This window comes from Cannabis sativa, chromosome 2 (genome assembly GCF_029168945.1).
Source record: "Cannabis sativa cultivar Pink pepper isolate KNU-18-1 chromosome 2, ASM2916894v1, whole genome shotgun sequence".
Lineage (NCBI taxonomy): Eukaryota > Viridiplantae > Streptophyta > Magnoliopsida > Rosales > Cannabaceae > Cannabis > Cannabis sativa.
Genome location: NC_083602.1, coordinates 34,616,740 through 34,642,867, shown reverse-complemented (window position 1 = coordinate 34,642,867; position 26,128 = coordinate 34,616,740). Strand labels below are relative to the sequence as shown.

The 26,128-nt window shown below is 36.6% G+C and overlaps 2 protein-coding genes, 2 long non-coding RNA genes and 1 other non-coding gene across 5 annotated transcripts; all 5 read left to right on the top strand.

Annotated features, from left to right (window-relative positions):
• The first annotated feature begins 11,992 nt into the window (after nt 1–11,992).
• Nucleotides 11,993–12,850, top strand: LOC133034945 (uncharacterized). The gene is made up of 3 exons (XR_009686246.1): nt 11,993–12,088; nt 12,179–12,237; nt 12,609–12,850. It is a non-coding gene; the product is annotated as an uncharacterized LOC133034945 (long non-coding RNA).
• A 1,300-nt stretch (nt 12,851–14,150) lies between these two features.
• LOC133034943 (uncharacterized) lies at nt 14,151–16,150 on the top strand. Its single transcript, XM_061110504.1, has 3 exons — nt 14,151–15,112; nt 15,201–15,306; nt 15,386–16,150. Exons 1-3 carry the CDS (start codon nt 14,247–14,249, stop codon nt 16,028–16,030), a joined length of 1,617 nt encoding a protein of 538 aa, XP_060966487.1. The 5' UTR covers nt 14,151–14,246; the 3' UTR covers nt 16,031–16,150.
• Nucleotides 16,151–17,014: 864 nt separating this feature from the next.
• On the top strand, nt 17,015–18,692 carry LOC133033963 (uncharacterized). The gene is made up of 4 exons (XM_061109005.1): nt 17,015–17,604; nt 17,688–17,975; nt 18,059–18,390; nt 18,464–18,692. The coding sequence occupies exons 1-4, from the start codon at nt 17,167–17,169 to the stop codon at nt 18,645–18,647; spliced, it is 1,242 nt and encodes a 413-aa protein (XP_060964988.1). The 5' UTR covers nt 17,015–17,166; the 3' UTR covers nt 18,648–18,692.
• A 97-nt stretch (nt 18,693–18,789) lies between these two features.
• LOC133034944 (uncharacterized) lies at nt 18,790–19,841 on the top strand. Its single transcript, XR_009686245.1, has 2 exons — nt 18,790–19,422; nt 19,597–19,841. It is a non-coding gene; the product is annotated as an uncharacterized LOC133034944 (long non-coding RNA).
• Nucleotides 19,842–20,062: 221 nt separating this feature from the next.
• Nucleotides 20,063–20,198, top strand: LOC133035315 (small nucleolar RNA ACA64). Its single transcript, XR_009686586.1, has one exon. It is a non-coding gene; the product is annotated as a small nucleolar RNA ACA64 (small nucleolar RNA).
• The last annotated feature ends 5,930 nt before the right edge of the window (nt 20,199–26,128 follow it).

The window sequence follows — 26,128 nt, the reverse complement described above, 5'->3', positions numbered from 1 at the left end:
TGTGAAGAACATAATTTCCCGGTTTGGATTACGGTAGAAGATAGTCTCGCATAATGGCAAACCATTTAACATTCAATCCTTCACTAATTTCTGTGCAAACCATGGGATCACCAAAAGTTTCTCCAAAGTGGCCCATCCCAAAAAAATGGTCAAGTTGAAGCAGTTAATAAGACATTGAAGGACACCCTGAAGAAGAAACTTGAGGACGCTAAAGGAAATTGGCTGGAGGAACTTCTTGATGTTCTATGGTCGTACCACACAACTGAGAAAACAGCAACCGGACAGACTCCATTTTCCATGGCATATGTATATGAAGTTATGCAGCCCATAGAACTCGAACCACCATCCCATAGAAGATTAACATATAACCAAGAGACCAATCATGTACTCCTTGCAGAATCACTTGATGAAATTGAAGAAAAGCAAACCAAAGTAAACTAAAATTTTCATGTACTCAGGTCGGATGACAACCATTGAAAGTAAGATTTTTATTTTCTGCAATTTGTTTTGTTCATGTTAAGCTAAAGATCAAATCAGACCAGCATAATAGCCTTGATGTAAGTTACTTTAGTAACAGACACATTTCCTACCAATAAATGAATAAAGATGTTTATTTAAATTCAAATTGAGTTAAGTTCGTCAGTATGTTATTAATTTACCATCCAGTGCGTACAAAAGGTTTGGTCGAACCAGAAACCCCGAATAGACAAAAAATCACACTTGTAAAAAATAAATAAAAAGTTACCAAGAGTCATAAGTCTGCTTGGTTACTTGGGGGCACCTATACATGTACAAAGCATTTGGTAAAAAACAAAACAAACACAATTGCACGATGATTATAAACAAAGAATGTAATTTATTAAGGATAACAAAAGCATTCAAACCCAGGATTAAAGGCTGCCCAATCATCTAGTTGTTTGAAAAATCAAAAATAGATTCCAAGTTTAGAGACCCCTTTGTCGGTCACCTTGTCTTAAAAAAGGCCTTATGGCCGGACAGATAAAAAAAAGATAGTAATAGGATGCACTTAAATAGATGGAGTCTCAGGCTCCTTGTATGGGTCAACTGAGTTAGAAGGGGCTGGAGGATCATTAGTTTGAGCAGAAGGCACTTCAACACTATGATCAGTGGGAGAGGTGGAAGTTGTCGCCTCGGATTCCTCGTAGGCCGCTGAGCAACACAGTAGTCGAGAAACATGTCTTTGGAATCGCCTAGATAATCAAAGTTTGCCTTGGGATTGGCCTTCTAAAAGTCAGAAAAAATCTCGAGACCAGTTGTCTCTAGGGCATTCACCTTCCCTCCGAGCCTCACAACTTCGGACATCTGTTTCTCGACCTCCAACTTCTGTTTCTCAACATCGGCCCCAAGCTCCTCCTCCTTGACTTTCTTTTCATCCTCCAGCCTACAAAAAAGGATCTAGAGGCCCTCTCTTTCGTGTCAGAGACTGGTCACTTCTTGAGATAAAGAAGCAATATTAGCCTCGAGCTGCTCGGTGGATGGCATGTCCTGCAAATCCTTGGTCAGTTCGACCACTTTGATCTCAGCAGCAAGGAGCTTCTTCTTGACCTCTCCCACCTCTATCTGCACAGCCCCAAGTTGAACCCGGCTTCCTCGGCGTCTTTCTTGGCCAAGTCCACTTTCGTCCACATTGTGCTGCAAATGGCAAGGTTCTTAGTTGGAGCCGACTTAGCTCGGGAATAGGCATAGGCCATCTTCAAACCAATCTGTGCAGAAAAAGACATTAAAATCTAAACTAGTTAAAGAAAAGAACAAAAGGAAAATGTCAGGAAAGGCTTACCCACGAAAGCTCTTTCAGGACTCCTCCCATGACTAGCTCCAGAGACAGGTCGTTGTCTGTCCCAGCCAATTGTTCGTTCACCTCAGGGACCGACCGACTCACATAGTGAGTGAGCATATCTCTACCTCTTTTAGTCTACTGATGCAGTACTAGAGGTGGGGTCGGGGCCTTAATCTGTTCACACCCACTTCTGATCAGCTCAGATCCACCCTTCGCCTGCTCAGGCCTGTCAAAGCTACCTCCTCGGGAATCTTTGGACTTAGTCACTTTTGAGGCAGACGGGTCGACGATAGTTTGTTCCTGAGAAAGGTCAATGACCACTTTAGCTAGTGCCTTCTCCTTGGATGGGGTCTCACCGCGTTTGGACTTTTTAGTCGAAGGGGACAAGCCTGAGCTTCCCCCACTCTCTTCTTCAAGGCCTCAATCATTTTCTTAGACAATAACCAAGAAAGTTAAATGTAAGATGGAGTACTCTGCACGCTGGCAGGAGCATTTGCCCGAACAAGCACGGACGGAACATCGTCATCCGACGAATCTTCCTACTCCTCCAGGATGGCTTTCCCCTTTCCTTCTATAGTGGTGGATGGTCGAGCAGGAAGACCGGGCTCTCTGATCTAGATTGTATGTTCAATAGGCCTTTGCCCAGTCGGGAGAGTCTCCTTCCTTTTGAGCGGCCTCTCCTACTATAAATATTCTACGACTCATCCTCCTCCTCAGAATATTCTTAAGCATATTGTTTGGCTCCAGCTTCTCCCTTTAACTTAGCCTCAAGCTTAAGTTGAATAAGCTCTTTCTCCTGCTCAAAATATTCATGAGCATACTGCTTGGCTCCAGCTCCTCCCTTCAACTTAGCCTCACGCTTCAGTTGAATGAGCTCCTCTTCTTGCTCGGCTCCCTCAGCCCGGCCAGCAGTGGACTTTTTCTTCCTTCCCTTCATAGGCTGAGGTATAAAATTTTTTGGATAAAGTTTGTATTCCACAAAGTTTGCCTCCGAGTTCAACAGAGTGATATTCCGAGCAGCATCCGGTAGTTGGACAATCCTCTGAGCTCTATCCCTAAGAGACAGTGTAAGGGGTGGACGGTAATATATTGGGATGTGTTGAAACCGAGTATAAGTGTTGTCCATGCCTTCCACGAAATAATACTCGTCAACAAAACCCCCGAGCTTGCTAATGACCTTGTCCACAGTGCTCGTCAACCACTTGAAATTTTGCTGAGAGAAGTAGAAGTACCCCGACCTGCTTTGTTTGGGGGTAGACTTCGGGTCAAAGAAGCAACTGACCTCGTGCGGAGACGGCACACCCCATTTATGAACGGCTTAGAGGATGAATATGGCAAATAGATACTTAATGCCCTTGGGAGTAAACTGGGTCGGACAAAAGCGAATGGCAGATAGATACTTAAAACCCACCTTCCTGAAGTACGAGTGCAACGGCAACATTGCCCTTTGCTTAGTGTGGACAGCCGAGCAAGCACATATCCCTTCCGCGGGTTCGTGGCTCGTGGCTCGTTGATTTGGAGAAGGGACGTAACACTCAAGTCCACCCTGGTATCCAGCCTTTTCCAAAGCCCTCATGCGTGCCTCGCTGATCTTGGACAGAGGACTCACCCATCTGGCACCTAAGGCACCTTGCCTCCTGTGAGGAACTGCTTCAGTAAGCTCCACTGTGACGTAGTCTTCCGCTTCAACCAAGACTTAACCCTTGGCAGATATCAGCTCCCCGGCCTCAATATACCCTCCAAAGTTTGGAGGTTTAGTCACTTTTTCCTCCTAGGCCTCTGAGGGGCTGCTAGGACGGACGTCGTCCTGCTCCTCAATTTCCTGGACCTCAATGTCCCCTTCCTAATCTCCGCCCTCCATGACGGGCAGATCTTGTTCTACACATGGTACCGTGGCGAGCTAGGCCACATGATGATCAAATGCGTTGACCTTCCGCATCGTCTGCTTTGTTCGGGCCATCATCCTCTTTCTGGACGGACACTGGTGTGAATGCCGAGCAACGTAAAAGTAGGAACACTTATTGGGATGCCGAAGTTACCCGAACTTGGACAGCCAATAGGAAGAGTGTCAACAACACCTAGCCGGACAATATATGTCTAATTGGACGGGAGATAACACCTCCAACCTTTCTTCAATTCCCAAATGAAGCGGTCGTACCCCTCTCCGGTGATCTGCTCAGAGTAATAATGGTGTTGCACTATGGGTTCTGGAGTAGAAGAATGATCACTACTCACCTCCCAATCTTCAAAGCTCAAATTATAAAGTCTGTCACTCGAAGAGGACGGACTAGCACGAAGACGAGGTTGATCCTCGTACAGAAGTTGAAGCAAATCCTGGTCGATTTGGTGTTTGCTTCCCCAAAACTCACAAGGGGTTCATCTACAAAAGACAACACACAAGATGAGTGTTTGGTCGGGATATTGAACAAAAAATAGGCAAATATGCCGACCAGGCGTAATAAACAAATTAAAGGGATGAAAAAATGTACAAAAACAAGTCAAAACTCAGAAGTTCAAAATTTTTGGGTTTAGGCTTAAATTTCCTGAAGATTCGAATAACCAAGGTGAAAGACGAATAATGTGTGATTAAAGGCAAATGTCGTAAACCGTGAAGCTGTACAGACTATTACAAAGAAAATCACAAAGTTTTGAGCCTAGATTTTCTATCTATCTTCTACAATAAGTTGAGAACACATGTATGAAACTCAGAAATTAAACACGCAAATTAAAAAGAGAAAAAGATTGAAAAAACATACTGTTTGACGCCTAAGTTCAGTCCAGACGAAGCTGCTCGGATGCCTTTGGTGGGAATCTCACGACAAACTTGAAGTAAAAATCTTTTTTGCTCTGAGTTTGTTTGGTAGAGAAATCATTAAAAGTAAAGTTATGAGGAAGACTCAACCTTATTTATAGGCAATGTGTTGAAAAAGGTAATCATTTCAATATGCCTTTAGACGCTTCGATTCCCTCCCAAAAGCAAATATTGGGAAATCAAATGTAATCAAGTGTAAGCGTCAAAACGTGATGAGAAAAACCGGGTTTCAAGACACTAAGTAAGTTAGAGCAATAATTAGTCGAAAACTGAAGAGACGCCTGGTCAGCTTCACATCGAATCATCAACAGATGCACCTAACACGTGTCACCCATTCAAAGTGCAAATGCAGCTCGGATAAAGTCTACACGCAACTTCGAAAGTCCCGTACAGACTTGGAGGGAAAATGTTATCCCAATTTTGGCACTCTGATGTGGCATCCCACAATGGTGACACGTGTAATCAACTTCACATATCTGTTCGCAAGAGATATGCCGAACCAAACACCACATATATTTGCACAGACGAAGCCTTCTCAAGCGGGCAAAGGACAACCCGAGCAGCATGCCAACACTTAGCAGTTTCAACACTTGCATCGTGAATCACAGAAGCAATCCCTATAATTTTGGGATCATATCTCATGGATATGACAAGCTGTCCAAATCCCTTGATCACTGTATTTTATATTTAATGTTTAATCTTGCCAATTATATTTATTGTAAACAGAAGGGAAACTTTTCCCTCAAAGCTTATAGCCCTATAAATAGTTATCTATTCTCACTAGGCAAAGGGTCGAAAAACTTATCTAAGAATATATATTCAGAGATATCATTGTAAGAGCTCTAACAAAGGGAATCATTATATTCTTTGTTCTTAAGTCAATACAAATTAAGGGGAGTTGGCTATTATCGAACTGCTTGACGCCGAACCTTTATAAAAACTCTGTGTCTTTATTTATTTTACCTATTGCATCTATATTATACTACCTGTCGCTTACAATTGAGACTCACTGTCGTTGGCCAAAAGCGAGGTCAACAATCTACATTATATTTTTCTTTTCATATATAAAATAAACAAATATATTATATTTTTTTTGTCGATATATAAAATAAATTTATATACTATTTTTTGTTTATATATATATTTATTTGGTATAAGTAAAATAAATAAATTTTTTGTCTATATATAATATTTTATACGTAATATATTATTTTATAAATTTTTTATCTAAATATATTGAATATAAATTTTTATTTTTTTATGTATATATAATATTTTTTTATTTTATATATATCTTAATTTTTGTGTATATATGATTATATTTGAATTTATTTTGTTGTGTATTAGTGAGAATTTTATTTTATTTATTTAATTTTGTATTTTATTTATGTGTATTTGTGAAATGTATGATTTTATATATATGTTTCTTTGTTGTTTCACTTTTGATGTCTTAAGAATTTTTTGATTGCATTTGATTTAAGTATTTTATTTGTATTTTAAAAGATGATATTATGTTCATTAAATTTATTAACAATAAAAATTTAAAAAATTTAGAAACATGAAAAAATTGACCAAAAAATATAATTTAATATAAATTTTTTGTATGAATATAAATTTTTAATTCTATGAGTTAAATTAAAAAATTAATTTAGATTTATATAAATATTTTGAAATTTTAAATAATAATAATTATAAAAAATTAAGTAATTTATTTTCAATTTTATTCAAAAAAATAATTTCAGTAATTAATTATTTTTAAGTAATTTATAATTAAATTTTTTATATATTTAAATTAAAAAAAAATGAATAAGAAGAATTCTATTTTCTTAAATTTAATTATATCAAGGAAAATAATAAAATTAGTTAAATTAGTAAAACTTTTTATCTTTACTTAATTATAAAAAAAAATAATTTAATTTTTTAAAGTTAAATATAAAAAAAATTTGAATGTATTTAATAATAATTATTTTTATTATTATACTTACAAATTTACCATATATTATTTTCTTATTTTACAAATATAGTTAATATAAAATGGTTTAAAATAATATACAATAATTTTAGTACATCTTTTTTTAAAAGAAAAAAATAATTTTAGTATACTTAAAAAGATACCATATAGTTGTACGTTGAACTATTGAGTCTTAATTAATTAAAAAAAAAAGGTTTTATAATTATAATCGTATATAAAACATGAAATAATATGATCATATATTAAATATGAAATAATAATACTTGCAAATGAAATATAAAACGATAATTTTATTTATAAATAAAAAGATAATAAATAAAATAATTAATAAATTAATCAATAATTTTATTTATAAATAAAATTTTCATAAAATAACATAAAACTTTAATTATTTTATTGCCATAGCTAAAACTCATAAAATTTTGAAACACTTTTAGATGACGATCGATAAGTCTTGGACTGCTTAAAGAAAACGTGATAAAGAATATTGGAAGTGTTTACAGGCTTTTTTGGCGATGGCTTTAGCCTATAAAAATTCTGATGGAAAAATTAGGTGTCTGTGTGTTAGATACTTAAATACCCGATTTGAGGCTTTACATAATGGTTATCAAAAGTGGATTTACCACGGAGAGCAAGAAACAGAAGTTGTACGAAATGAAGTTGTTGAGCAGGTTTTAGATGATGAAGATGACGAGATGATTCTCGTTGTTGAAGATTTTATTCGACCAACAACTAAAGAACTTCAACCTAACCCTGGCTCTTTTTAGTATTATGTTGAGTTATTTGAAGAGATTGAAGCTAAATTGTATCCTGGACGCCATTGGATTTCTTCACTTAACTTGCTAGCAAAGTTATTGCATTTGAAAGTTCGTGGAAAAATTCCTATTAGCGTATTTTATGAGTTATTGAAATTGTTAAATCTTGATTTTCCGACAGGAAATAAAATTCTATCAACGTATTACAAGGCTAAAAAGAGACTAAAAAAATTAGGGTTAGGCTATGAGTCAATTCATGTGTTTGAGCATGATTGTTGCTTATTTTATGAAGAGAATGCAACCAAAGATTCTTGTCCAATTTGTTGAAGTAGTCGATGGATTACTTCAACAAAATCTTGTAATGTCCCCTCTTCAGGCCTCCATTGAGCCATTACACCCACTGGCTCATATACACGAGTTCGTCACTCTGGCTGCTTCCTAGACTGAAGACTGGCCCTACAAACAAACACAAGTGTTTTCAGCGTATTTTGTCCTCACACGCACGATTCCTGGGAAGTTTCCCAGGAGGTCACCCATCCTGAAATTAGCCCAGGTCTAGCACCTTGTTTACATAGGTAGTACCAATCAATTCATTTAAGCCCTCTTCAACTATTTAGTCCCATACCTACACAATCTCAGAATCATAACACCAGATCTTCTCCAAGCGATGTGGGATTGCACAACTTACCCAATATTTCTCCTTACGGATCACAGGACTACTGACTATCACAATCACTCCTCGTTATGCGGTCCGACATCCTCGTCGTTGACACTTCCAGCTGGGACAAGGCTCTGATACCATTTGTAATGTCCCCGTTTCAAGCCTACATTAGGCCCTTACACCAACAAAATAATAGCTCTTATACACGAGTACGCCACTCTAGCTGCTTCTTGGATTGATGACTGACCCTACAAACCAACACGAGTGTTTCCAGCGTGCTTTTTCCTCACTTGCATGCTTCTTCGGAAAACTTCCCAGGAGGTCACCCATCCTGAAATTACCCTAGGTCAAGCACGTTTGACCATGGAGTTCTTTCGTGATGGGCTACTTAAAAACAAGATGCACCTTGGTGATATAGGTAGTACCAATCAATTGATTTAAGGTCTCTTCAACAGTGTAGTCCCATACATACACAGTCTTAGAATCATCACACTTGCACTTCCCTAGGCGATGTGGGATTGCACAACTTACCCGGTATATCCCCTTACGGATCATCGGACTAATGACTATCACAACACTACTACACAAGGCCAAATTCGCGACAGTCCCAAAAACGCTTTTTTTGGGGACCCGTCGCTAAAAAAATTATCTGAGTGTTTAAAACCGTCACCTATATGGTACTATAGGCGACAGTTTTGAACACTCGTAAACAATAGGCGACAGTTAATAAATGTAGAGAAAAAATTAAAAAAAAAATTGATGCACTATTCGCCACGGTTTAGAACCGTCGGGGAAAGTATTCGCCACAGTTTTAAAACGTGGCTCATTCTTTGCCCGACGGTTCAAAACCGTCGGGTATAAGGTTAAATAAAATTATATAATTTTTGCTTTCCCCCATTTTGCCTTATTATTCCCTCCATTTATTTCCATCTATCAGACCCTCACCCACTCACTCACTCCATCTCACTCTCTCGATCTCACTCACTCTATCTCCCTCTCTCGATCTCACTCACTCTATCTCCCTCTCTCGATCTCACTCATCTATCTCCCTCTCTCTCTCTCTAACGGTGACGGAAATCACACCACCGGCGACGCAGCTCCGCCACCCCTCCACTGCCGAGAGCCCCTCCTTCAACCTCAGATCCGATCATCGATTCTGCTTCAGCTCTTGATACTCTGGTATGCTCTCTCTCTCTCTCTCTCTCTCTCTCTCTCTCTCTCTCTCTCTCTCTCTCTCTCTCTCTCTTTCCTTTTTCAAATTTTTACAGAATTAGTTTCAATTTTTTGGCTAAGTTTTCTATTCATGGTTCTTTAGTATAATGTCATCATATTTTTTGGCTAGTTTTCTATTCTAGTTTTCTATATTGTGGTTCTTGCAGTTCAAATCGTGGAGACAACTTGGACCAGGAGACTGAAGAAGAAAATATGTAAACTAATGACTTCATTGTTCTTGTATGTTTGGTGATTTAAAAATAGAAATTTATTATATGTGGAAATATAATAATCTGAACTTACATTAGGTACTAGAAAATGCACAATCCAAAATCTAACTGAACTTTATCTGTTTCAATAATATGTTTTATCTTTCTTTTCTTTTTTTTGAGAAAGGAGGAATGGTTTCTTAATGAATCATTTTCCGATGGTGGTTATAGATTAAGGTTGTCTTTGTTCATATAAAGTATAAAATAAAATAATGATGCTGTAGTGTTCTATGGAACAAACATGATTTTCGTTGTTGGAAACATGAACTATGACCATCAAAGTATGATGGAATTTAAAGTTGGAAAACATCATGCTATTTTTGTCTATTATATCTGGAATTTTCTTTTATGGCTGAAACTCTACACATTTGGCTGTTTAATTTAAGCTTTTATTACAAAGTTGTCCAGACTGAATTTATTGTTAATTTTGTGACCTCTGGCCAAAGTTTGCTATTTATATACATCTTTTTCGATCCATATTCTGAAACGATTTCAGTCTTCTCCCCATCCTAAAACTAAAACAAAGAAAAAGAATCTAATGATTTGAATTCTCATCATTTCCTCAAATGCAGCAGTTCAAAGAGACTACTTTTTCTGATTTTACTTAGGAGTAGTAGGTTCTGTTCTGCAGTTGACTATTTGACAAATAGATGAAACCCAGTTTGTTAATATAAAAATAAAAACTTTTAGTCACTAGAGGATTAATTGCTAAATGCCCAAGTTTAACCAGATATTATTATTATATTTTTAAGAAAAGGCAATAGTAACGAAGAATGGAGAATCCTTTTCTACACTTAATCTATTTCAATCTATGGTTATTTTATATAGATAAAACACATTCACTCACACTAGAACTGTTGCTCATATGAAAACTCCATAGCCACAAACTATTACTTGGAAATTTCAGGGACCATTTAGTGCCTTTTCGTAGGTTTCAACTTGCGATCTAACCATTACTGTTTAGCAGGGTGCGGATTTATAACTATCGGAAAGGAACTGCTCTTGCCATATTGAAGTATCACCATAAGACAGTAAATCGATTTAGACTTTTGGAGATAGAAAATGATTTTATTATATTAATGTACTCATATTTGATTTTTCATTTATTTTGTCTAGTTTATTATTGCTTTAACACTTTCTTAATTATAATACCATATTGAAATCTCATATATGGTTTCATTACATATGTGAATATGTATAGTTTTCCAATCGAAGTACTGCGCATGTAATGGATATTTTTCTATTAAAACCTAATTAGTTGCCATTTAAATTTGATATTGATACATAGCACTATGAAGCAATAACTAGATTAATGGGGAAATTAATATATATATATAAATACTTCTGAGTTTTATAGTTGACAGGTTGCTTAAAATTTGAAGACTGTAGGAGTTTCGATTTTTAGTGGAATATAACTTGAGTTAAGAGTTGAGACTAAAATGAAGATGTTATGTCAACAACAATATAAGAAGATTTTGTTGTTTCTTAATGCATGCTTTCTTTGGCAGGTGCTACATTTGCTTCGAAGATACCTGGGCGAATATGTCCATGGACTCTCAGCAGAAGCTTTAAGAATCAGTGTCTGGCAAGGTTTGCTTTTTATGAGCTTGCTTCACGCGTTTTGCCTTTTCTTTTTTCTTATAGTTCTAGATACTATATTTTTTTTTGTTAATATCATTGCCTTTGGAGACAATCTACTTACTGGACGTGTGAAATATACCTGCAACCTTTTGCGTTGTTACAAACTAAATGCTATGAAAATTTGATTTCCAGAATAATGATATCTCGGCTTCACACTGGATTTCCTTAACCAATTTTTGCTTGTATTACTATTTCACATTAATACAAGAAAGATAATGATATCTTGTCTACGTTTTCCCCAAGAATTTGTACTCTTTTTTTAAAAATATTTTTATTTTTTATTTTTCAATTTTGAACAGGTGATGTGAGTTGAGGCAAAATGTTTGATCTGTTGTTTAGTAGAATACAAAATCAATGCTTGTTTCAATTGTGGCTAAAGTTCTTAAAATTTTAATGGATGAATGACTTATTATTATTATTAATTTTTATTGGCAACAAATATAAATCAAAACTACATCGTTTTTCACCAACTAATTTTGTATAGAAGAAAACAGTACATTATTTTTGTACTAGGAAGATGTTTAAGATAAAATTGATCATCCTCTTGTAATTTTAAGCACAATATATATCTATTTAATATTATTTTCTGTTTGGTTAGGCAGGAGCTTTTGTTGTTTGTTTGTTTGTTACTTTCTGTATTCTGGTTTTTGCCTAAATCGTATACTGTGCGATTTTTATATTTTTCAACTAGAAAGCAAAGCAAATAGCTGTCGTGAGTGACTTATAGCTAACTTTGAAGACTAGTTAGTTTTTACTTTTGATAAAACTCCATATTTATATCATGTAAACACAACACTCTCTTACAGAGATAGTATTTTTACTAATATATATATACACATATATACAGAGATAAAATTACATTGTGTTGTAGCAGAACCTCCATCAAAAGGATTAAGATGAGCAACACGATCAACTAAGATTCTTTCTGCTTCTACTGTATATGAAAGAGGTCCAACAAAAAAAAAAGTGTAAGTAACTCTGATCAATAATAGCTAAAAGAGTTAATAGCCCATGAAAAAGCAAATATTATTGATGCATATTTTAAATTTAATTTTTAGGTATCGAGTGCTTTGTGTTGATTGAAGAGTACACAAGTAGCTAACTTTATCGGAGAAAGGTATAATCACTAAAACTTTAAATTCTTAATTTAGTGGAGTTTTAATATCTTAGATATTCATCCGTAGTGAAGTAGGTTCTGTGAATATACATGTACTGCGGTCGGATGGGTGGATAGTTTTAATATTGTTTTGTTAGTTTTGTATTATTTTGTGTGTTTGTTTTTTGTTTTTTGCATGTTTAAAATTTTTGGGAACGTCCAATTACAGTTGTTATGCTGTCGAAATTTCGGTCGAATTAGGATAAATTTCATTAAAAATACATAAATTTTAGATGAAAAATGTAAGAACTTAGTGAAAATTTATATGTGTGGTGATTAATAAATACACATTCAAACAAATAATTTAATAAAGTTTTTTTTTTCTTTTTTAGAAGTTGCAAAATGGATAGAAATTGGATGAGTGCGAATAGATTATCAGCAGAGTATAAGGAAGGTGTTGACTTTTTTTTGGATTTTTGTCATAAGCACGCAAAAAATCCAAAGTTGATTCTTTGTCCTTGTCTTAAATGTGGTAACATGGAGCGTATGAATACTAGTAAAATAAAGGAGCATTTATTTAGGAACGGAATAGACAAGAGTTATAAGGTTTGGTGTTACCACGGGGAAAATATTAGAGTTCACGGCGAGGAAACATCTAAGTCTAAGAAGGTTAAGAATGTTAACTTGGATTATCAGGATGATCACATTCCAGAAATGATAGGAGATGCACAATTTCAATCAAATGTCGATCCATTGGAATTTCAAAATTTTGTAGAGGATGCTGAGAAACCTATTTACCCTAATTGTAATAGGTTTACTAAATTGTCTACGCTTGTTAGATTATACAATATAGAAGCGAAACATGGGTGGAGTGATAAAAGTTTTACGGATTTACTAGCTTTTCTAGTAGAGTTATTACCTGAAGGTAATGAGATGCCTTTGTCTTTCTACGAGGCAAAGAAGACACTGTCTTCCTTAGGTATGCAATATGAAAAGATACATGCATGTCCTAATGATTGCATTCTATATCGTAAGAGTTTTGTGGATGCAATATCGTGTCCCACGTGCGGTGAGTCTAGGTGGCAAAAGAAAAAGAATTCTGATGAGGTAAAGATTGGTGTCCCTGCAAAGGTATTATGGTACTTACCTCCAATACCTCGTTTGGTTCGATTCTTTTGAAATGTCAATCATGCAAAACATTTGACCTGGCATGCCACCGATAGAAAACTAGATGGTAAGATGAGACATCCAGCTGCCTCCCCTGCTTGGAAAACAATCGATGTTAGGTGGCCTGAATTTGCAAATGAACCTAGGAATATCCGTCTTGGTCTTTCTGCAGATGGAATTAATCCACATACCACCCTTAGTAGTAAGTATAGTTGTTGGCCAGTTTTGCTTGTGATGTATAATTTACCGCCTTGGTTGGTAATGAAGAGAAAGTTCACTATTCTCACATTGTTGATATCTGGCCCTTCACAGCCTGGTAATAATATTGATGTGTATTTAGCTCCTCTAGTTGATGATTTGAGTCAATTATGGTATGAGGGTGTTCCTGCATACGATGCCTTTAGGAATGAAGACTTTAATCTTAAGGCTATATTACTGTGGACCATAAATGATTTTCCAGCTTTTGGAAATCTTTCTGGATACAGTGTGAAAGGGTACAATGCATGCCCGATTTGTGAGGAGAGAACATGTTCTATGTGGTTAAAACACTCGAAGAAAATGAGTTATATGGGACACCGAAAGTTTTTGCCTACAGGACATGTATTTAGGACTTGGAAAAAAGCATTCGATGGTAAGCAAGAATTAGAAATGCCGCCGTCACCTTTGCAAGGAGAATAATTGTTAGAAAAGTTGAATAAAGTTCAATTCCACCTTGGAAAGCGAAAATTGACTTCGAAGAAAAGAAAAGGTCAGCGTGAGATGACGTTGCTGCAAGTGAACATCAGGGGCCATGGAAAAAGAAGTCAATATTTTTTGAGCTCGAATATTGGAAGCATTTGGCGTTGCGTCATAATCTAGACGTGATGCATATTGAGAAGAATGTGTCAGACAGCTTGCTTAATACCTTGTTCAATATTCCCGGGCGGAGTAAAGATGGAATTAAATCTCGCCTAGATTTGAAAGAATTAGGAATACGGGCCAATTTACACCCACAAGTTGTTGGTGGACGTACATTTTTACCACCGGCTTGTCATGCTCTGACTAAAGTAGAAAAACAATCTTTGTGTAGTTCTATCTCCAATGTGAAGGTACCGGAAGGGTACTCCTCAAATGTCTCCGACTGGGTAGATATGAGTAAGTTAATTTTGAATGGTCTGAAATCTCATGATCATCATATATTAATTCAACACATTCTACCAGTGAGTATCCGTTCTGTGTTGCCTAAAAAAGTTCGATATGCAATCACAAGGTTGTGTTTGTTCTTCAAATCTCTTTGTTGTAAAGTGATTGATGTCACAAAGTTAGAGAACCTCGGGTTAGAAATCGTAGAAGTGTTGTGTTATTTGGAGCAATTTTTTCCGCCTTCTTTTTTTGACATAATGGTTCACCTAACAGTGCATTTGGTGAGAGAGGTAAAGTTGTGTGGACCAGTGTACATGAGGTGGATGTACCCATTTGAACGATACATGAAAATCTTAAAGGGTTATGTGAGAAATAGAAGTAGGCCCGAGGGTTGTATTGTTGAATCATACATTGTTGAAGAGACGATTGAATTCTGTTCAGACTACTTGTCAGAGGTTACAACTATTGGCGCTTGTCCTACTCGGGTCAATAGTGAAATAAGTAAAGGGAGTAGGGGTGTTTCTGTTTGCGGTGTAAGTCGAGCTGATCGTGAAGAAGCGCATCGTCTCGTCTTGCAAAATATTGACGAGGTCCAACCATACATTGAGTAAGATTAAATCAACTATTCATACTTAAAACAAATTAATAATATTCAATTGAAACTAAAATCAATCGAATGCTTTATTATGTTGAAGGGAACATTTTAATTGGATTAAGAGTAATAATCCGACTAAGGCAAGGAATCAAAAATGGGTACAAGATGAACATTATCGAAATTTCAGTACATGGTTAAAAAAAAAGGTATTATATATTAACATTATTGTTTTGTTTCATATCTTATATATACACATGTGCTCACTATTTCATTGGTGCATATTAGGTATATGCTGAAAATTGTGAATCCCCAAGCAATGTATCCAACACACTGCTTTGCATATCACGAGGTCCTTCGTGTGATGTACTCAAGTACCAATCGTACTATATAAATAGTACTAAATTTTGTACCAAAGATCGTGATAAATCTAGAAAAACACAAAATAGCGGTGTCATGATAGTTGCTAGAGCTTTCCAAATATCTAGTTCAAAAGATAAAAACCCAATTGAATGTAATATGTCTTTTTACGGTGTAATTCAAGAAATTTGGGAATTAGATTATAGTAGTTTTCAAATTCCTGTTTTTCTTTGTGATTGGGTTAGGAGTGATAATGGGGTTAAAGACGATGAACTTGGATTCAAATTAGTGGACTTGAATCGAATAGGCCACAAGTCTGATAGGTTTGTAATGGCGTCTCAAGCCACTCAGGTGTTTTACATGAGTGACCCATTAGATGCACGCTGGTCAGTTGTCATGACAACGCAAGCAAAAGACTATGCTAACCAAGAGCATAATGGCGATGATCTTATGATAAGTGAGCAAATTCATCAAATCACTCCACCACCTATTGATGTCACCGTTGGGGACGATGTCGTATCATCTCGTGATGATGGGGAGGGGTTATGGGTGAATGAAACTATCAAGCCATGAGTTTTTCAACATGTGTTGGTATTCTTTTTAACATGTATTCTTTTGTGGCTATCAATTTGTATATTATTGTATATTCTAATGTAGATTTTTAAATTTGTGTAGGACTATTTATTATGGAACCAGCACCAAATGGCGTTGATGAGTGGGCTCAATATGAAGAATCATTCATGCCTGAAGAACATAATAATGAAGTTGAAGAACCTAATATTGAAGTTGAAGAACCTAATATTGAAGTTGAAGAACCCCCACCAAAGCAGAAAAATACTAGGGGTAGAACCAAAAGACTAGATATAACAAGACTGGCAAGCGAGGGCAAAAAATTAGAAATTGAGTACAACAACCTCGGACAACAATGGGGAAAAGCAGCAACTGATTTACTTTCCCGGATTGGGGTGTGGGTTCGAATTAACATACCACTTGTGAATAAAAAGTGGCCACAAATTGATAAGGAGCTGAAGAACAGATTATGGAATGATGTTAAGGTAATACTAATACTACTATTCTTGTTTTTTTTTACTATTGATTATGATTTGTATCTATAACTATAATTTCCAAATTTTGCAGGGTAAGTTTGAGCTGGAAGAGGAGGCAAAGAGACGAACAATTCAAAAAGCTGGGGAGAGATGGTGGGATTGGAAAAACACCTTAACAAAAGGTATTTACAAGGTTAAAGATGTGGCTCCACAACTTCTTGAGAAGCCACCGAGATTGTACGAAGACATAATCGATGAGACCGAGTGGACAAAGTTTGTGGCTTCAAGATTAACTAAAGAATGGGGGGTGACGAGAAAGAAGGCCCAAGCTAGCAGGGCAAAAAATATTTACCCCCACCGCTCTGGACGAGGTGGTGCGAGGATGGTGGAGTTACAGATGGAGAAAGAGTTAGGCCACCAATTGGTCAAAATTGATAGAGCCGATTTATGGAAGAGACTTCGCACAAACAGTAAAGGCGAGTTGGAAGGCCCAGCTGTGGAAGTTGCCCAACGCATTGTAAGTTTAAAGTCTAATTGCATTTATATTTTTATGTTTCATAATTTAATTCTAACTCTATTTATTTATTATGTTTGTAGGATGACTTGCGAAAGCAACTCGAAGAGGGAACAATAAGTCTGGAAGGGAAGAATGACATCTTGACCATGGCCCTTGGGACAGATGAACATGGTGGTCGAGTCCGGGGCTTGGGTTATGGTGTCACTCAAACCCAATTTTTCCACACTCCACGCCCTACAAAGAGGAAGAATAAAGATGAGGATAATGAAGCATTGTCAGATATGGATAAGCGACTCCGTGAGACAGAGGAGAGTAATAGACAGCTTAAAGAACAAATGGCTGAACTCCTGCGTATAGTTCGTTCCCAGCATAGTGGTGTTGCGGGTACATCACATGCGTCTGGTTCGGGTGTTGGAGGAGAATCAAACAAACTAGCCCGTGATGATGACATTGTTTCTGCTCCTGAAGCACAACCACAAAGTCCTGTCCATGTCTCTGCTCCACGACAACCGAGTACACTGCATGCTGAGAAGGTAACCGCTCCACCAGCTCCACCGCCACATACCGATGGCATTTCAGAAAAGGTAATCTCAATATTACTTTTTAATTTGTATTGTCAATTTACAAATTATATTGATTCCTTTTTTTTTTTAATTTTGAAATACAGAAATATCCATGTTGGCTGCATGTTCGGTTGGAGCCTAGTGGATTGTCATTGAAAGGTTCTAAGGGATTCATGGTGAAGGAGCAATATTTGAAGAATGGCAAGTTCTCAGTCCAGGGTTCTGATTTCCTCTACAAGGATTATCGTCGGGTTTTCATCGATGAAGTCTATGTAGAAAATGCCCGTCTTCCATGTCCCGTCGTTCAAAATGGATACACCACTGTAGGTCATGCTGTAGGACTTTATGTAGCATGGCTAAAGGACTACATTACGCCAGTTGGAGTAGAGTTGGTATGTTTTAATTAATTCCCTTAACTTAATATGTTTATTGATTAGTTAAAAACTCTAACTTAATTGTTTTGTCTTCCATATAGACGCAACGCCCCAATAACCAAATGCAGAAGAAGCAACCTGTGAGTGGAAAAGGACAAGTATCTGAAGAATTACTTGGTCCTCGAACACAGCCTCAAAAAATACCAGAGAGGCCAAGTAAAAAGGGTCGCTACGTTGCACCAAAAAGGACATCAATAATCAACAACTTTTTTAAGTTACTCAACATGTGGCCAAAAACAACAATAATCCACTTTGAGGCCAGCAAGGATTTATTTGGGGTTGAAAACGACTCGATATGGCTTCCAACAATTGACATCAAGGAATTGTGCCAAATGGGATTTTTAGGAGCCCAACCTATTGCAATCTGGTGCAAGTATGATATCCAATTCTTATTAAACTTGAAAATTTGTTTTGAGAGCTTGTTATTAATTGTGTGTTTTTAACAGGTTTTTGAAGGAACGGTTGCTAGATGTTAATGGATTAAGCAGACTATATGCATTTTTAAATCCTGGGGCCATTGCCTCTGATGCTGGGGATTATAATGCCCGTTCTCGAGCACTGCGCAAACGTATTTTTGAAATTGATAGTCCGGCTAAATGGATTATTGCCCCTATAACAATTAGTAAGTAAATTTAAAATTTATAGTTTCATAATTTATAACTCTACATAATTTATGGTTAATCTAACATGTTTGTTTGTGTAGTAATATGTATCACTGGATGGTTGTACTTATCCAACCAAGTACACATACAAAAGAGCGTACTTGGATTCCAACAATGGATATGTACCAGAAGATTTAAAATACATTGTTAACACGTAAGTTCTATACATGCCTAAAATCTTAAGCAATCTGCTAACTTTATCCTTTTCTTTTGTTGTTGATTAGGACATAGTAACTGCATGTAGACATAGTAAATTTATCAACCAAGTGTTAAGAACCAATGCATATTTATTGTACTTAATATATGTGAAGATTGAATATGAAAAGTTTTGGAAAGAGAGAGTAAGAATGTTTGATTTCTTTTGTGGCTGTTTAATTATATATCGATTCCTCTAGTTATGAATGTGAGACTCATACAATACTCTATTTTTAAATTTGTAAGTAAAGACACATTAAATACCACCAAATTTGTTTTTTTTTTCTTTCTTTTCCTTATATACATATTAAATACAATTATAGGTGTTCTGAATAAGTGTGTGATATTTTATATGCTAATTTCACTTTTTGTGTAGGTCGCTCAACATAGTTAATAAAAGCTTAACTAACCGCAATGATCGTCCCATTGAGTGGATAACTCCGATATGTCCACAACAACCAGACGGGAAGCAATGTGGATATTATGTCATGAAATTTATTGAGAGGTTCATGAACGAAGAAGATCCAATACGCCGAGTGAGAGAAATGGTAAAATTTATCTTCTCGTAGTCATTATATATTACACAATAATACGTAAACATAGTAATTATAGTCTATTGTAAGCTTCTCTTTCACTAATTTTGTGGTAGTTAGCTAGGACTTAGTATAATGTATAAGGTCTTTTACTAATTAATATGTAATTTCTTTCATTTTTTTTTGCAGGGTAAGAGCGATCCGTACTCAAATGACGAGATGAATATTTTGCGTGATCAGTGGATTGAATATGTTCGAGCACAAGCAGTGCGACAAGGGCTTTTACAATGATCAGTTTCTATTTTTGTTTATACTTTATCCTAACTAATTAGTGACAATATACAGTAAAAATTAATTAATGTAGGGAAAATTTTACTATGTAAAACAGGATCTGTTTAACTTTCACTAATGACAATATATATACTTTATCCTAATTATTTTTTTCTTTTTTTTTTTACAATCCAATGACTGGCAAAACCCGTCGTTGAAAAATACGAAATTTATAATAGATTGAAAACATTATATGCCACGGTTTAAATCTGTGCTTAAAACATTATATGCCATGGTTAAAAACAGTGGCCTATAGTATAGGCTATGATTTAAAACTGTGGCTTATACTAAAGGCCACGGTTTTTACCTGTGCCTACAACATTATAGGCCACGGTTTTAAACTGTGGCCTATACTATAGGCCACGGTTAAAAACCGTGGCCTATAGTATAGGCCACAGTTTAAAACCGTCGCCTATAGTGTTTACTATAGGCGACGGTTTTAAACCGTGGCCCATACTATTTTCTCGACAGTTTTCAACCGTCGTTAATTTTACCCAGTTTTCGCGACGCTCGTATAGGCGACGGTTTTATGAACTGTCGGGAATTCTTTGGCCGACAGTGTAAAACCGACGGGAATTTGGGATTTTTTTAGTAGTGCAATCACTCCCCCTTATGGGTCTGACGTCCTCATCGACTACACTTCCGGCTAGGTTAAGGCTCTGATACTATTTGTAATGTCCCCGCATCAAGCCTACATTAGGCCCTTACACCCACAGAATAATAGCTCTTATACACGAGTACGGCACTCAGGCTGCTTTCGCGATTATTGACTGACCCTATAGACCAACACGAGGTTTCCTGCGTGCTTTGTCCTCACTTGCATGCTTCCTAGCAAAACTTCCCAGGAGGTCACCTATCCTGAAATTACCCAGGTCAAGCACACTTAACCGTGTTGATATAGGTAGTACTAATACATTCATTTAAGCCCTCTTTAACTGTGTAGTCCCATACCTACACAGTCTGAGAATCATTCCACTTAACCTTCCGAGGCCGTGTGGGATTGCACACTTTACCCGGTATTTCTCCTTACGGATCACGAGAGTACTGACTGTCACAATCACTCCCCCTTACGGGGTCCGAGGTCTTCGTCAACCACACTTCCAACTAGGTCAAGGATCTTATACAATTTGTAACGTCCCTGCTTCAAGCCTTCATTGAGCCCTTACCCCCCCCCCCCTAAATTATGGCTCTTATACACGAGTTCATCACTCTGGCTACTTCCTGGACTGAAGACTGACCCTACAAACCAACACTAGTGTTTTCAGCGTACTTTTTCCTCACGCGCACGCTTCTTGGTGGGTGTCTTGACCCCGCTATGCAACTAAACAATTTGATATCTCGGTGCTCATTTTAAGGATAAAATACATTGAAGGTGTAACGGTAATTTAGTTCATATTCAATGTAGATCATCTATTAGAGGGTCATTGATCCAATTAGGATTATAACAATGGATAATTAATAGTGTATCTATATCGTGGAACATATAGAGCGTTCTATATGACCAAGAGTGCAATTCAAAGTTTTAAGTGTGGATTCAATAAGGAATTAATAAGTTAGGGAATTTACTTGGTAAATTCGGTTCGACTTATTGGAAGCTTGGTTATATAGGCCCATGGTCCCCATACTAGTTGAGACCATACTGCTTGTAAGACTCAGTTAATTGATTTTAATTAATCAATTATAATTCTTACGTTAGACTATGTCTAGTTTATGAATTTTCACTAAGAAATGGCGAAATTGTAAGAAAAGAGATTCTAGGTTTTATTTGTTAATTAAGAGACTTTATATATCTAATTAGTAAATATATTAAATGACAATATTATTTAATAATTAATTTTTAGTTATTAAATAATTAGAATTGGCATTTAAATGGTTGAATTTAAAAGTTGGCGTTTTTGAGAAAATGAGATGCAGAAATGATAAAACAGCAAAATTGCATAAGTGAGGCCCATTGTAACGTCCAGGCCAACAAGGACGCCACGTGTGTGCAATTTAATAAAATACTGATATTTATATAATATGTAATTATACTAAAAACTGTTTAACAAAAGATAAGTAATATGGGCTACGCGGTCCCCCTGTTTTCAAAATATTCACAAACTGGTTTCAAAGTATTTTACAACATAAACTTTATATTTCCAAAATACAATCAAAATAGAGCATCTTGTTTACTCGGTCGTGCCGGTGCGGCTGGTATGTACATTGCTGCTGCGACCACAAACTCATGGTTGCTCAACTTTAGCCTTCCCTTTACTGCACCATAAAGCACCCGTGAGTCACAGAGACTCAGCAAGAAAGTGATCAAAACAATAACTGAAAGAAAATGATTATCAACTTAATCTCATGCAATCATGTTTACTCACTATACAATATAATAACATTCCTTTAAACATTACACATTCTTGGTACTTAATAAAGTACCCCTTTTTACCACTCGTCACTTACGAGCTGAATATGTCACTATCGTTGCCCGATAAAGCAAACGATAAGTAAGAAACCTAACCGCGGTTTCAAGAGTAATTACTCATAACGGTAATAACCGTTTCCAACCCTAGGTCATAACCTAGTCTTAATAAATATTTAATCAAAATCTTGATAATAATCAAGGCCACTTCCATTCAACCATTAATCTTTAACCACATACGGTGCTTACCACTTTTCTTACCTCGGTCCAGAAATCAAGAGTACGGGCTGACCTGAGTGGAAAAACAAGCTAGGCAATCCCGGTCCTATGTCACGACAATTAAAACTCAAATGAATACCTTAACTTGATATTTCCCAAATTAAAACCCTAATTTAAAACCGATTAGACTTAGCCTTAACCAACTTTAAAATAACTCAAATAACTCAAAAACATTCAAAGGAAGGTACTAGGTTGAACCCGAGCCAAAACAAGGTTCGGATAAAACCCGAGAAATTTTTCCCCTGCTGTAATTGGTCGACCGGTTCTGGTACACCAGAACCAACCGGTTGACCGGTTGCTGTCAGACCAAAAAAATTCTGGGTTTTCTTCCCCAGCTCGAACCAAAACCATTATAGACCTAAATTGCATTTCCAGAACAGTTCAATATACCAAATACAACATATTCAACACATCATTTAATCACAATTCACCATTTAACTCAAAATCACCATCTAATTTGAAAATTTGCACCAAACATCACTTTCAACACGAATTCAATTAAACAGCCCTTAACCTCACTCAATTTTCATTCGAACAAGTTCCAATTTAACCCTAAGAACCTACCTTACCCTCAGTTTATACCCCAGCTCAGAATTCATTGAAACTTCCACGAAAACCTAAACTAAACTCAAGAAAACAAATAAAGAATAGTGTAGAAAGATCATACCTTCACTTAGCTAACTTCTAGTGCTAAGATTAGCTCAAGAATGGTTGAAATAAAATGAAATCCACTTGGTTCTCAGCTGCTTCTAGGTTTCGGCACAAGGAGAAGAAAGAGAAGCTTAAGGTTTGCAAATTTTGATTTTTTCTTGTCTTGGAAGAAAGCTTTTTAAATAGGGTTTTTTTTTTTTTTAAATAATAGGCAGCTAAAAAAGAAAAGTCAAGCACCATGAATTTACCCCTCTTCCATAATAATTTTTTTTTTAAAAAAAAACCCTAAGGGCATTTTGGTAATTTTACTAATTCCCCAATCCGACATTCTAGTAAAATTCTAACTTAATCTGGAATATTCTCAAAATAATTCTTTCATTAATGTCGTGACATTACTAACAACATCGCTAAATTTCCACAATTGCCAGGCCCGAAAATAAAGTATTTCATTAAATAATTTCTCAACAATTTACCTAAGTAAGATGATAATCCTACTTTGTTTCCCAAGTAATTACATATTTAATAAAATGTGTCCATTTAAATATTATTTATTTTCTGGGATATTACAACTATCCCCCACTTATAGGAATTTCGTCCTCGAAATTTACCTGAAAAGCTCGGGATACAACTCCCGCATCTTCGACTCTAACTCCCAAGTCGCTTCTTCAACTTTGATGTTCCGCCACAGCACTTTAACTAGCAGAATAGTCTTGTTCCGCATGACCTTTTCTTTCCTGTCTAAGATCTGTACTGGTTGTTCTTCATATGACAGGTCGGTTTGAAGCTCAATGTCTTCATAACTTAAGATATGAGTTGTATCAGATACATATTTCCGAAGCATCGAGACATGAAACACGTTATGAACCCCAGATAAAGCAGGAGGTAGAGCCAACCGATCAGCTACCTGACCTACTTTCTCAAGAATCTCAAATGGACCAATAAATCTGGGACTCAACTTTCCTTTCTTCCCGAACCTTCGAATTCCTTTCATTGGGGATACCCGAAGAAAAACAAAATCTCCAACTTGGAATTCAACATCTCTACGCTTTGGATCTGCTTAGCTTTTCTGTCTACTTTTGGAAGCAAGCATACGAGCTCGAATCTTTTCAATAGCCTCGCTCGTTCTTTGGACAGCTTCAGGTACAAGGTACCTACGTTCACCAGCCTCATCCCAATGAATAGATGATCGACATTTCCTTCCATAAAGCATCTTATACGGAGCCATGCCAATGGTACTCTGATAACTATTGTTATAAGAAAACTCAATCAAAGGTAGGTACTTGTTCCAAGAACCTTGAAAATCCGTTACACATGCCCTCAACATATCCTCAAGTATCTGGATAGTCCTTTCAGACATCGTATATCGATCCACTATCACCCAAATAGAATCATAATACCTTACTGTTCTTGTCAATCCCACTACAAAATCCATGGTGATGTCTTCCCATTTCCATTCGGGAATCTTTAAAGGTTGAAGCAAACCTGCCGGCCTTTGATGTTCTGCTTTAATTTGTTGACAGGTTAAGCATCTTGACACGTATTCAACAATATTCCTCTTCATACCCGGCCACCAATATAAAGCATTCACATCATGATACATCTTGGTTGTTCCCGGGTGTAAGGAATACAGTGTAGTATGTGATTCATCAAGAATCTCCTGTCTAATTTCTTTGTCAACCGGTACACAGATCCTGTCCTTGAATCGCAACAGCCCATCAGATAAACATGAAAAGTCTTTTGCCAATCCTGCCTCTAACTTCTCCTTATGCTCCCGTAGCTCAAGATCGCCTTGTTGCGCTACTCTAATCCTTTCCAATAGATCACACTGTATGCTGATATTGGCAAGTTTTCCAATTACAAATTCAATTCCCGCTTTCTTCATATCCTCAGCCAGCTTTGCTGAGATTTCCTTTAGTTCACAAACTTGCCCTGGTCCTTTCCGACTTAGAGCATCCGCTACAACATTTGCTTTACCAGGGTGGTAGAGAATCTCGCAGTCATAATCTTTGACCAGTTCTAACCATCGTCGTTGCCTCATATTTAAATCATTCTGAGTGAAAAAGTACTTGAGGCTTTTGTGATCTGTATAAATTTCACACTTCTCACAGTACAGATAGTGACGCCAAACTTTTAGTGCAAAGACAACTGCTGCCAATTCAATATCATGGGTAGGATACCGATGTTTAGATTCCTTCAATTGCCTGGATGCATAAGCAATCACTTTCCCTGACTGCATAAGAACACAACCTAACTCTTGTTTGGATGCATCACAATAAATCACAAACTTTTCATCATTCTTTGGTAAGGTTAGAACAGGAGCGGTAATCAACCTTTGCTTCAATTCCTGGAAACTACCTTCACACTTGTCAGTCCAAACAAACCTACAATTCTTTCGGGTCAATTTAGTTAAAGGCGTAGAAATCTTGGCAAAGCCCTCAACAAATCTTCGATAATACCCTGATAACTCTAGGAAACTTCTAACTTCGGTTGCTAACTTAGGTCGAGGCGAGTCACGTACTGCTTCGATCTTTACTGGGTCCACTAAAATACCATCTTTACTCTGTTGGAAATTATTTTACCAGGATCTTAGATCTACTCACAAGTATGTTGATTAATAGCCTAAATTTGAACTTTCTAAAACGATGAAATAAACACATATAAAGTTTAGGAAACCTTACATTGGGTGCAGCGGAATATACTGACTCCTTTCGTTTAGATATTTAGCCCTTGATTCCTTTCTCTAGCACAGCATTATCAATATCTGAACCTGGATCTCTTTCTCTGATTCTTTGGTGCTGAAACTCCTTCTTGCTGAAAGTCTTTCTTCACGATCTTCCTCACTATGATTGAGGTATCACTTGCTGTGTGTGGGCACTACTCTAACACTAAGAATTTCAAAATTGAAGAGGAAGAGGAAAGAGAAGCAAGGTGGCGGCTAAACATAGGGGGAGAGAGAGAGAGGCTCAGTTTTTCTAAATGAAAAGTCAGAAGAAAAGTGTCTATTTCCTGAAGCCTTCACTATCTATTTATAGCATTCCACTAGGGTTAGGTTTGAAT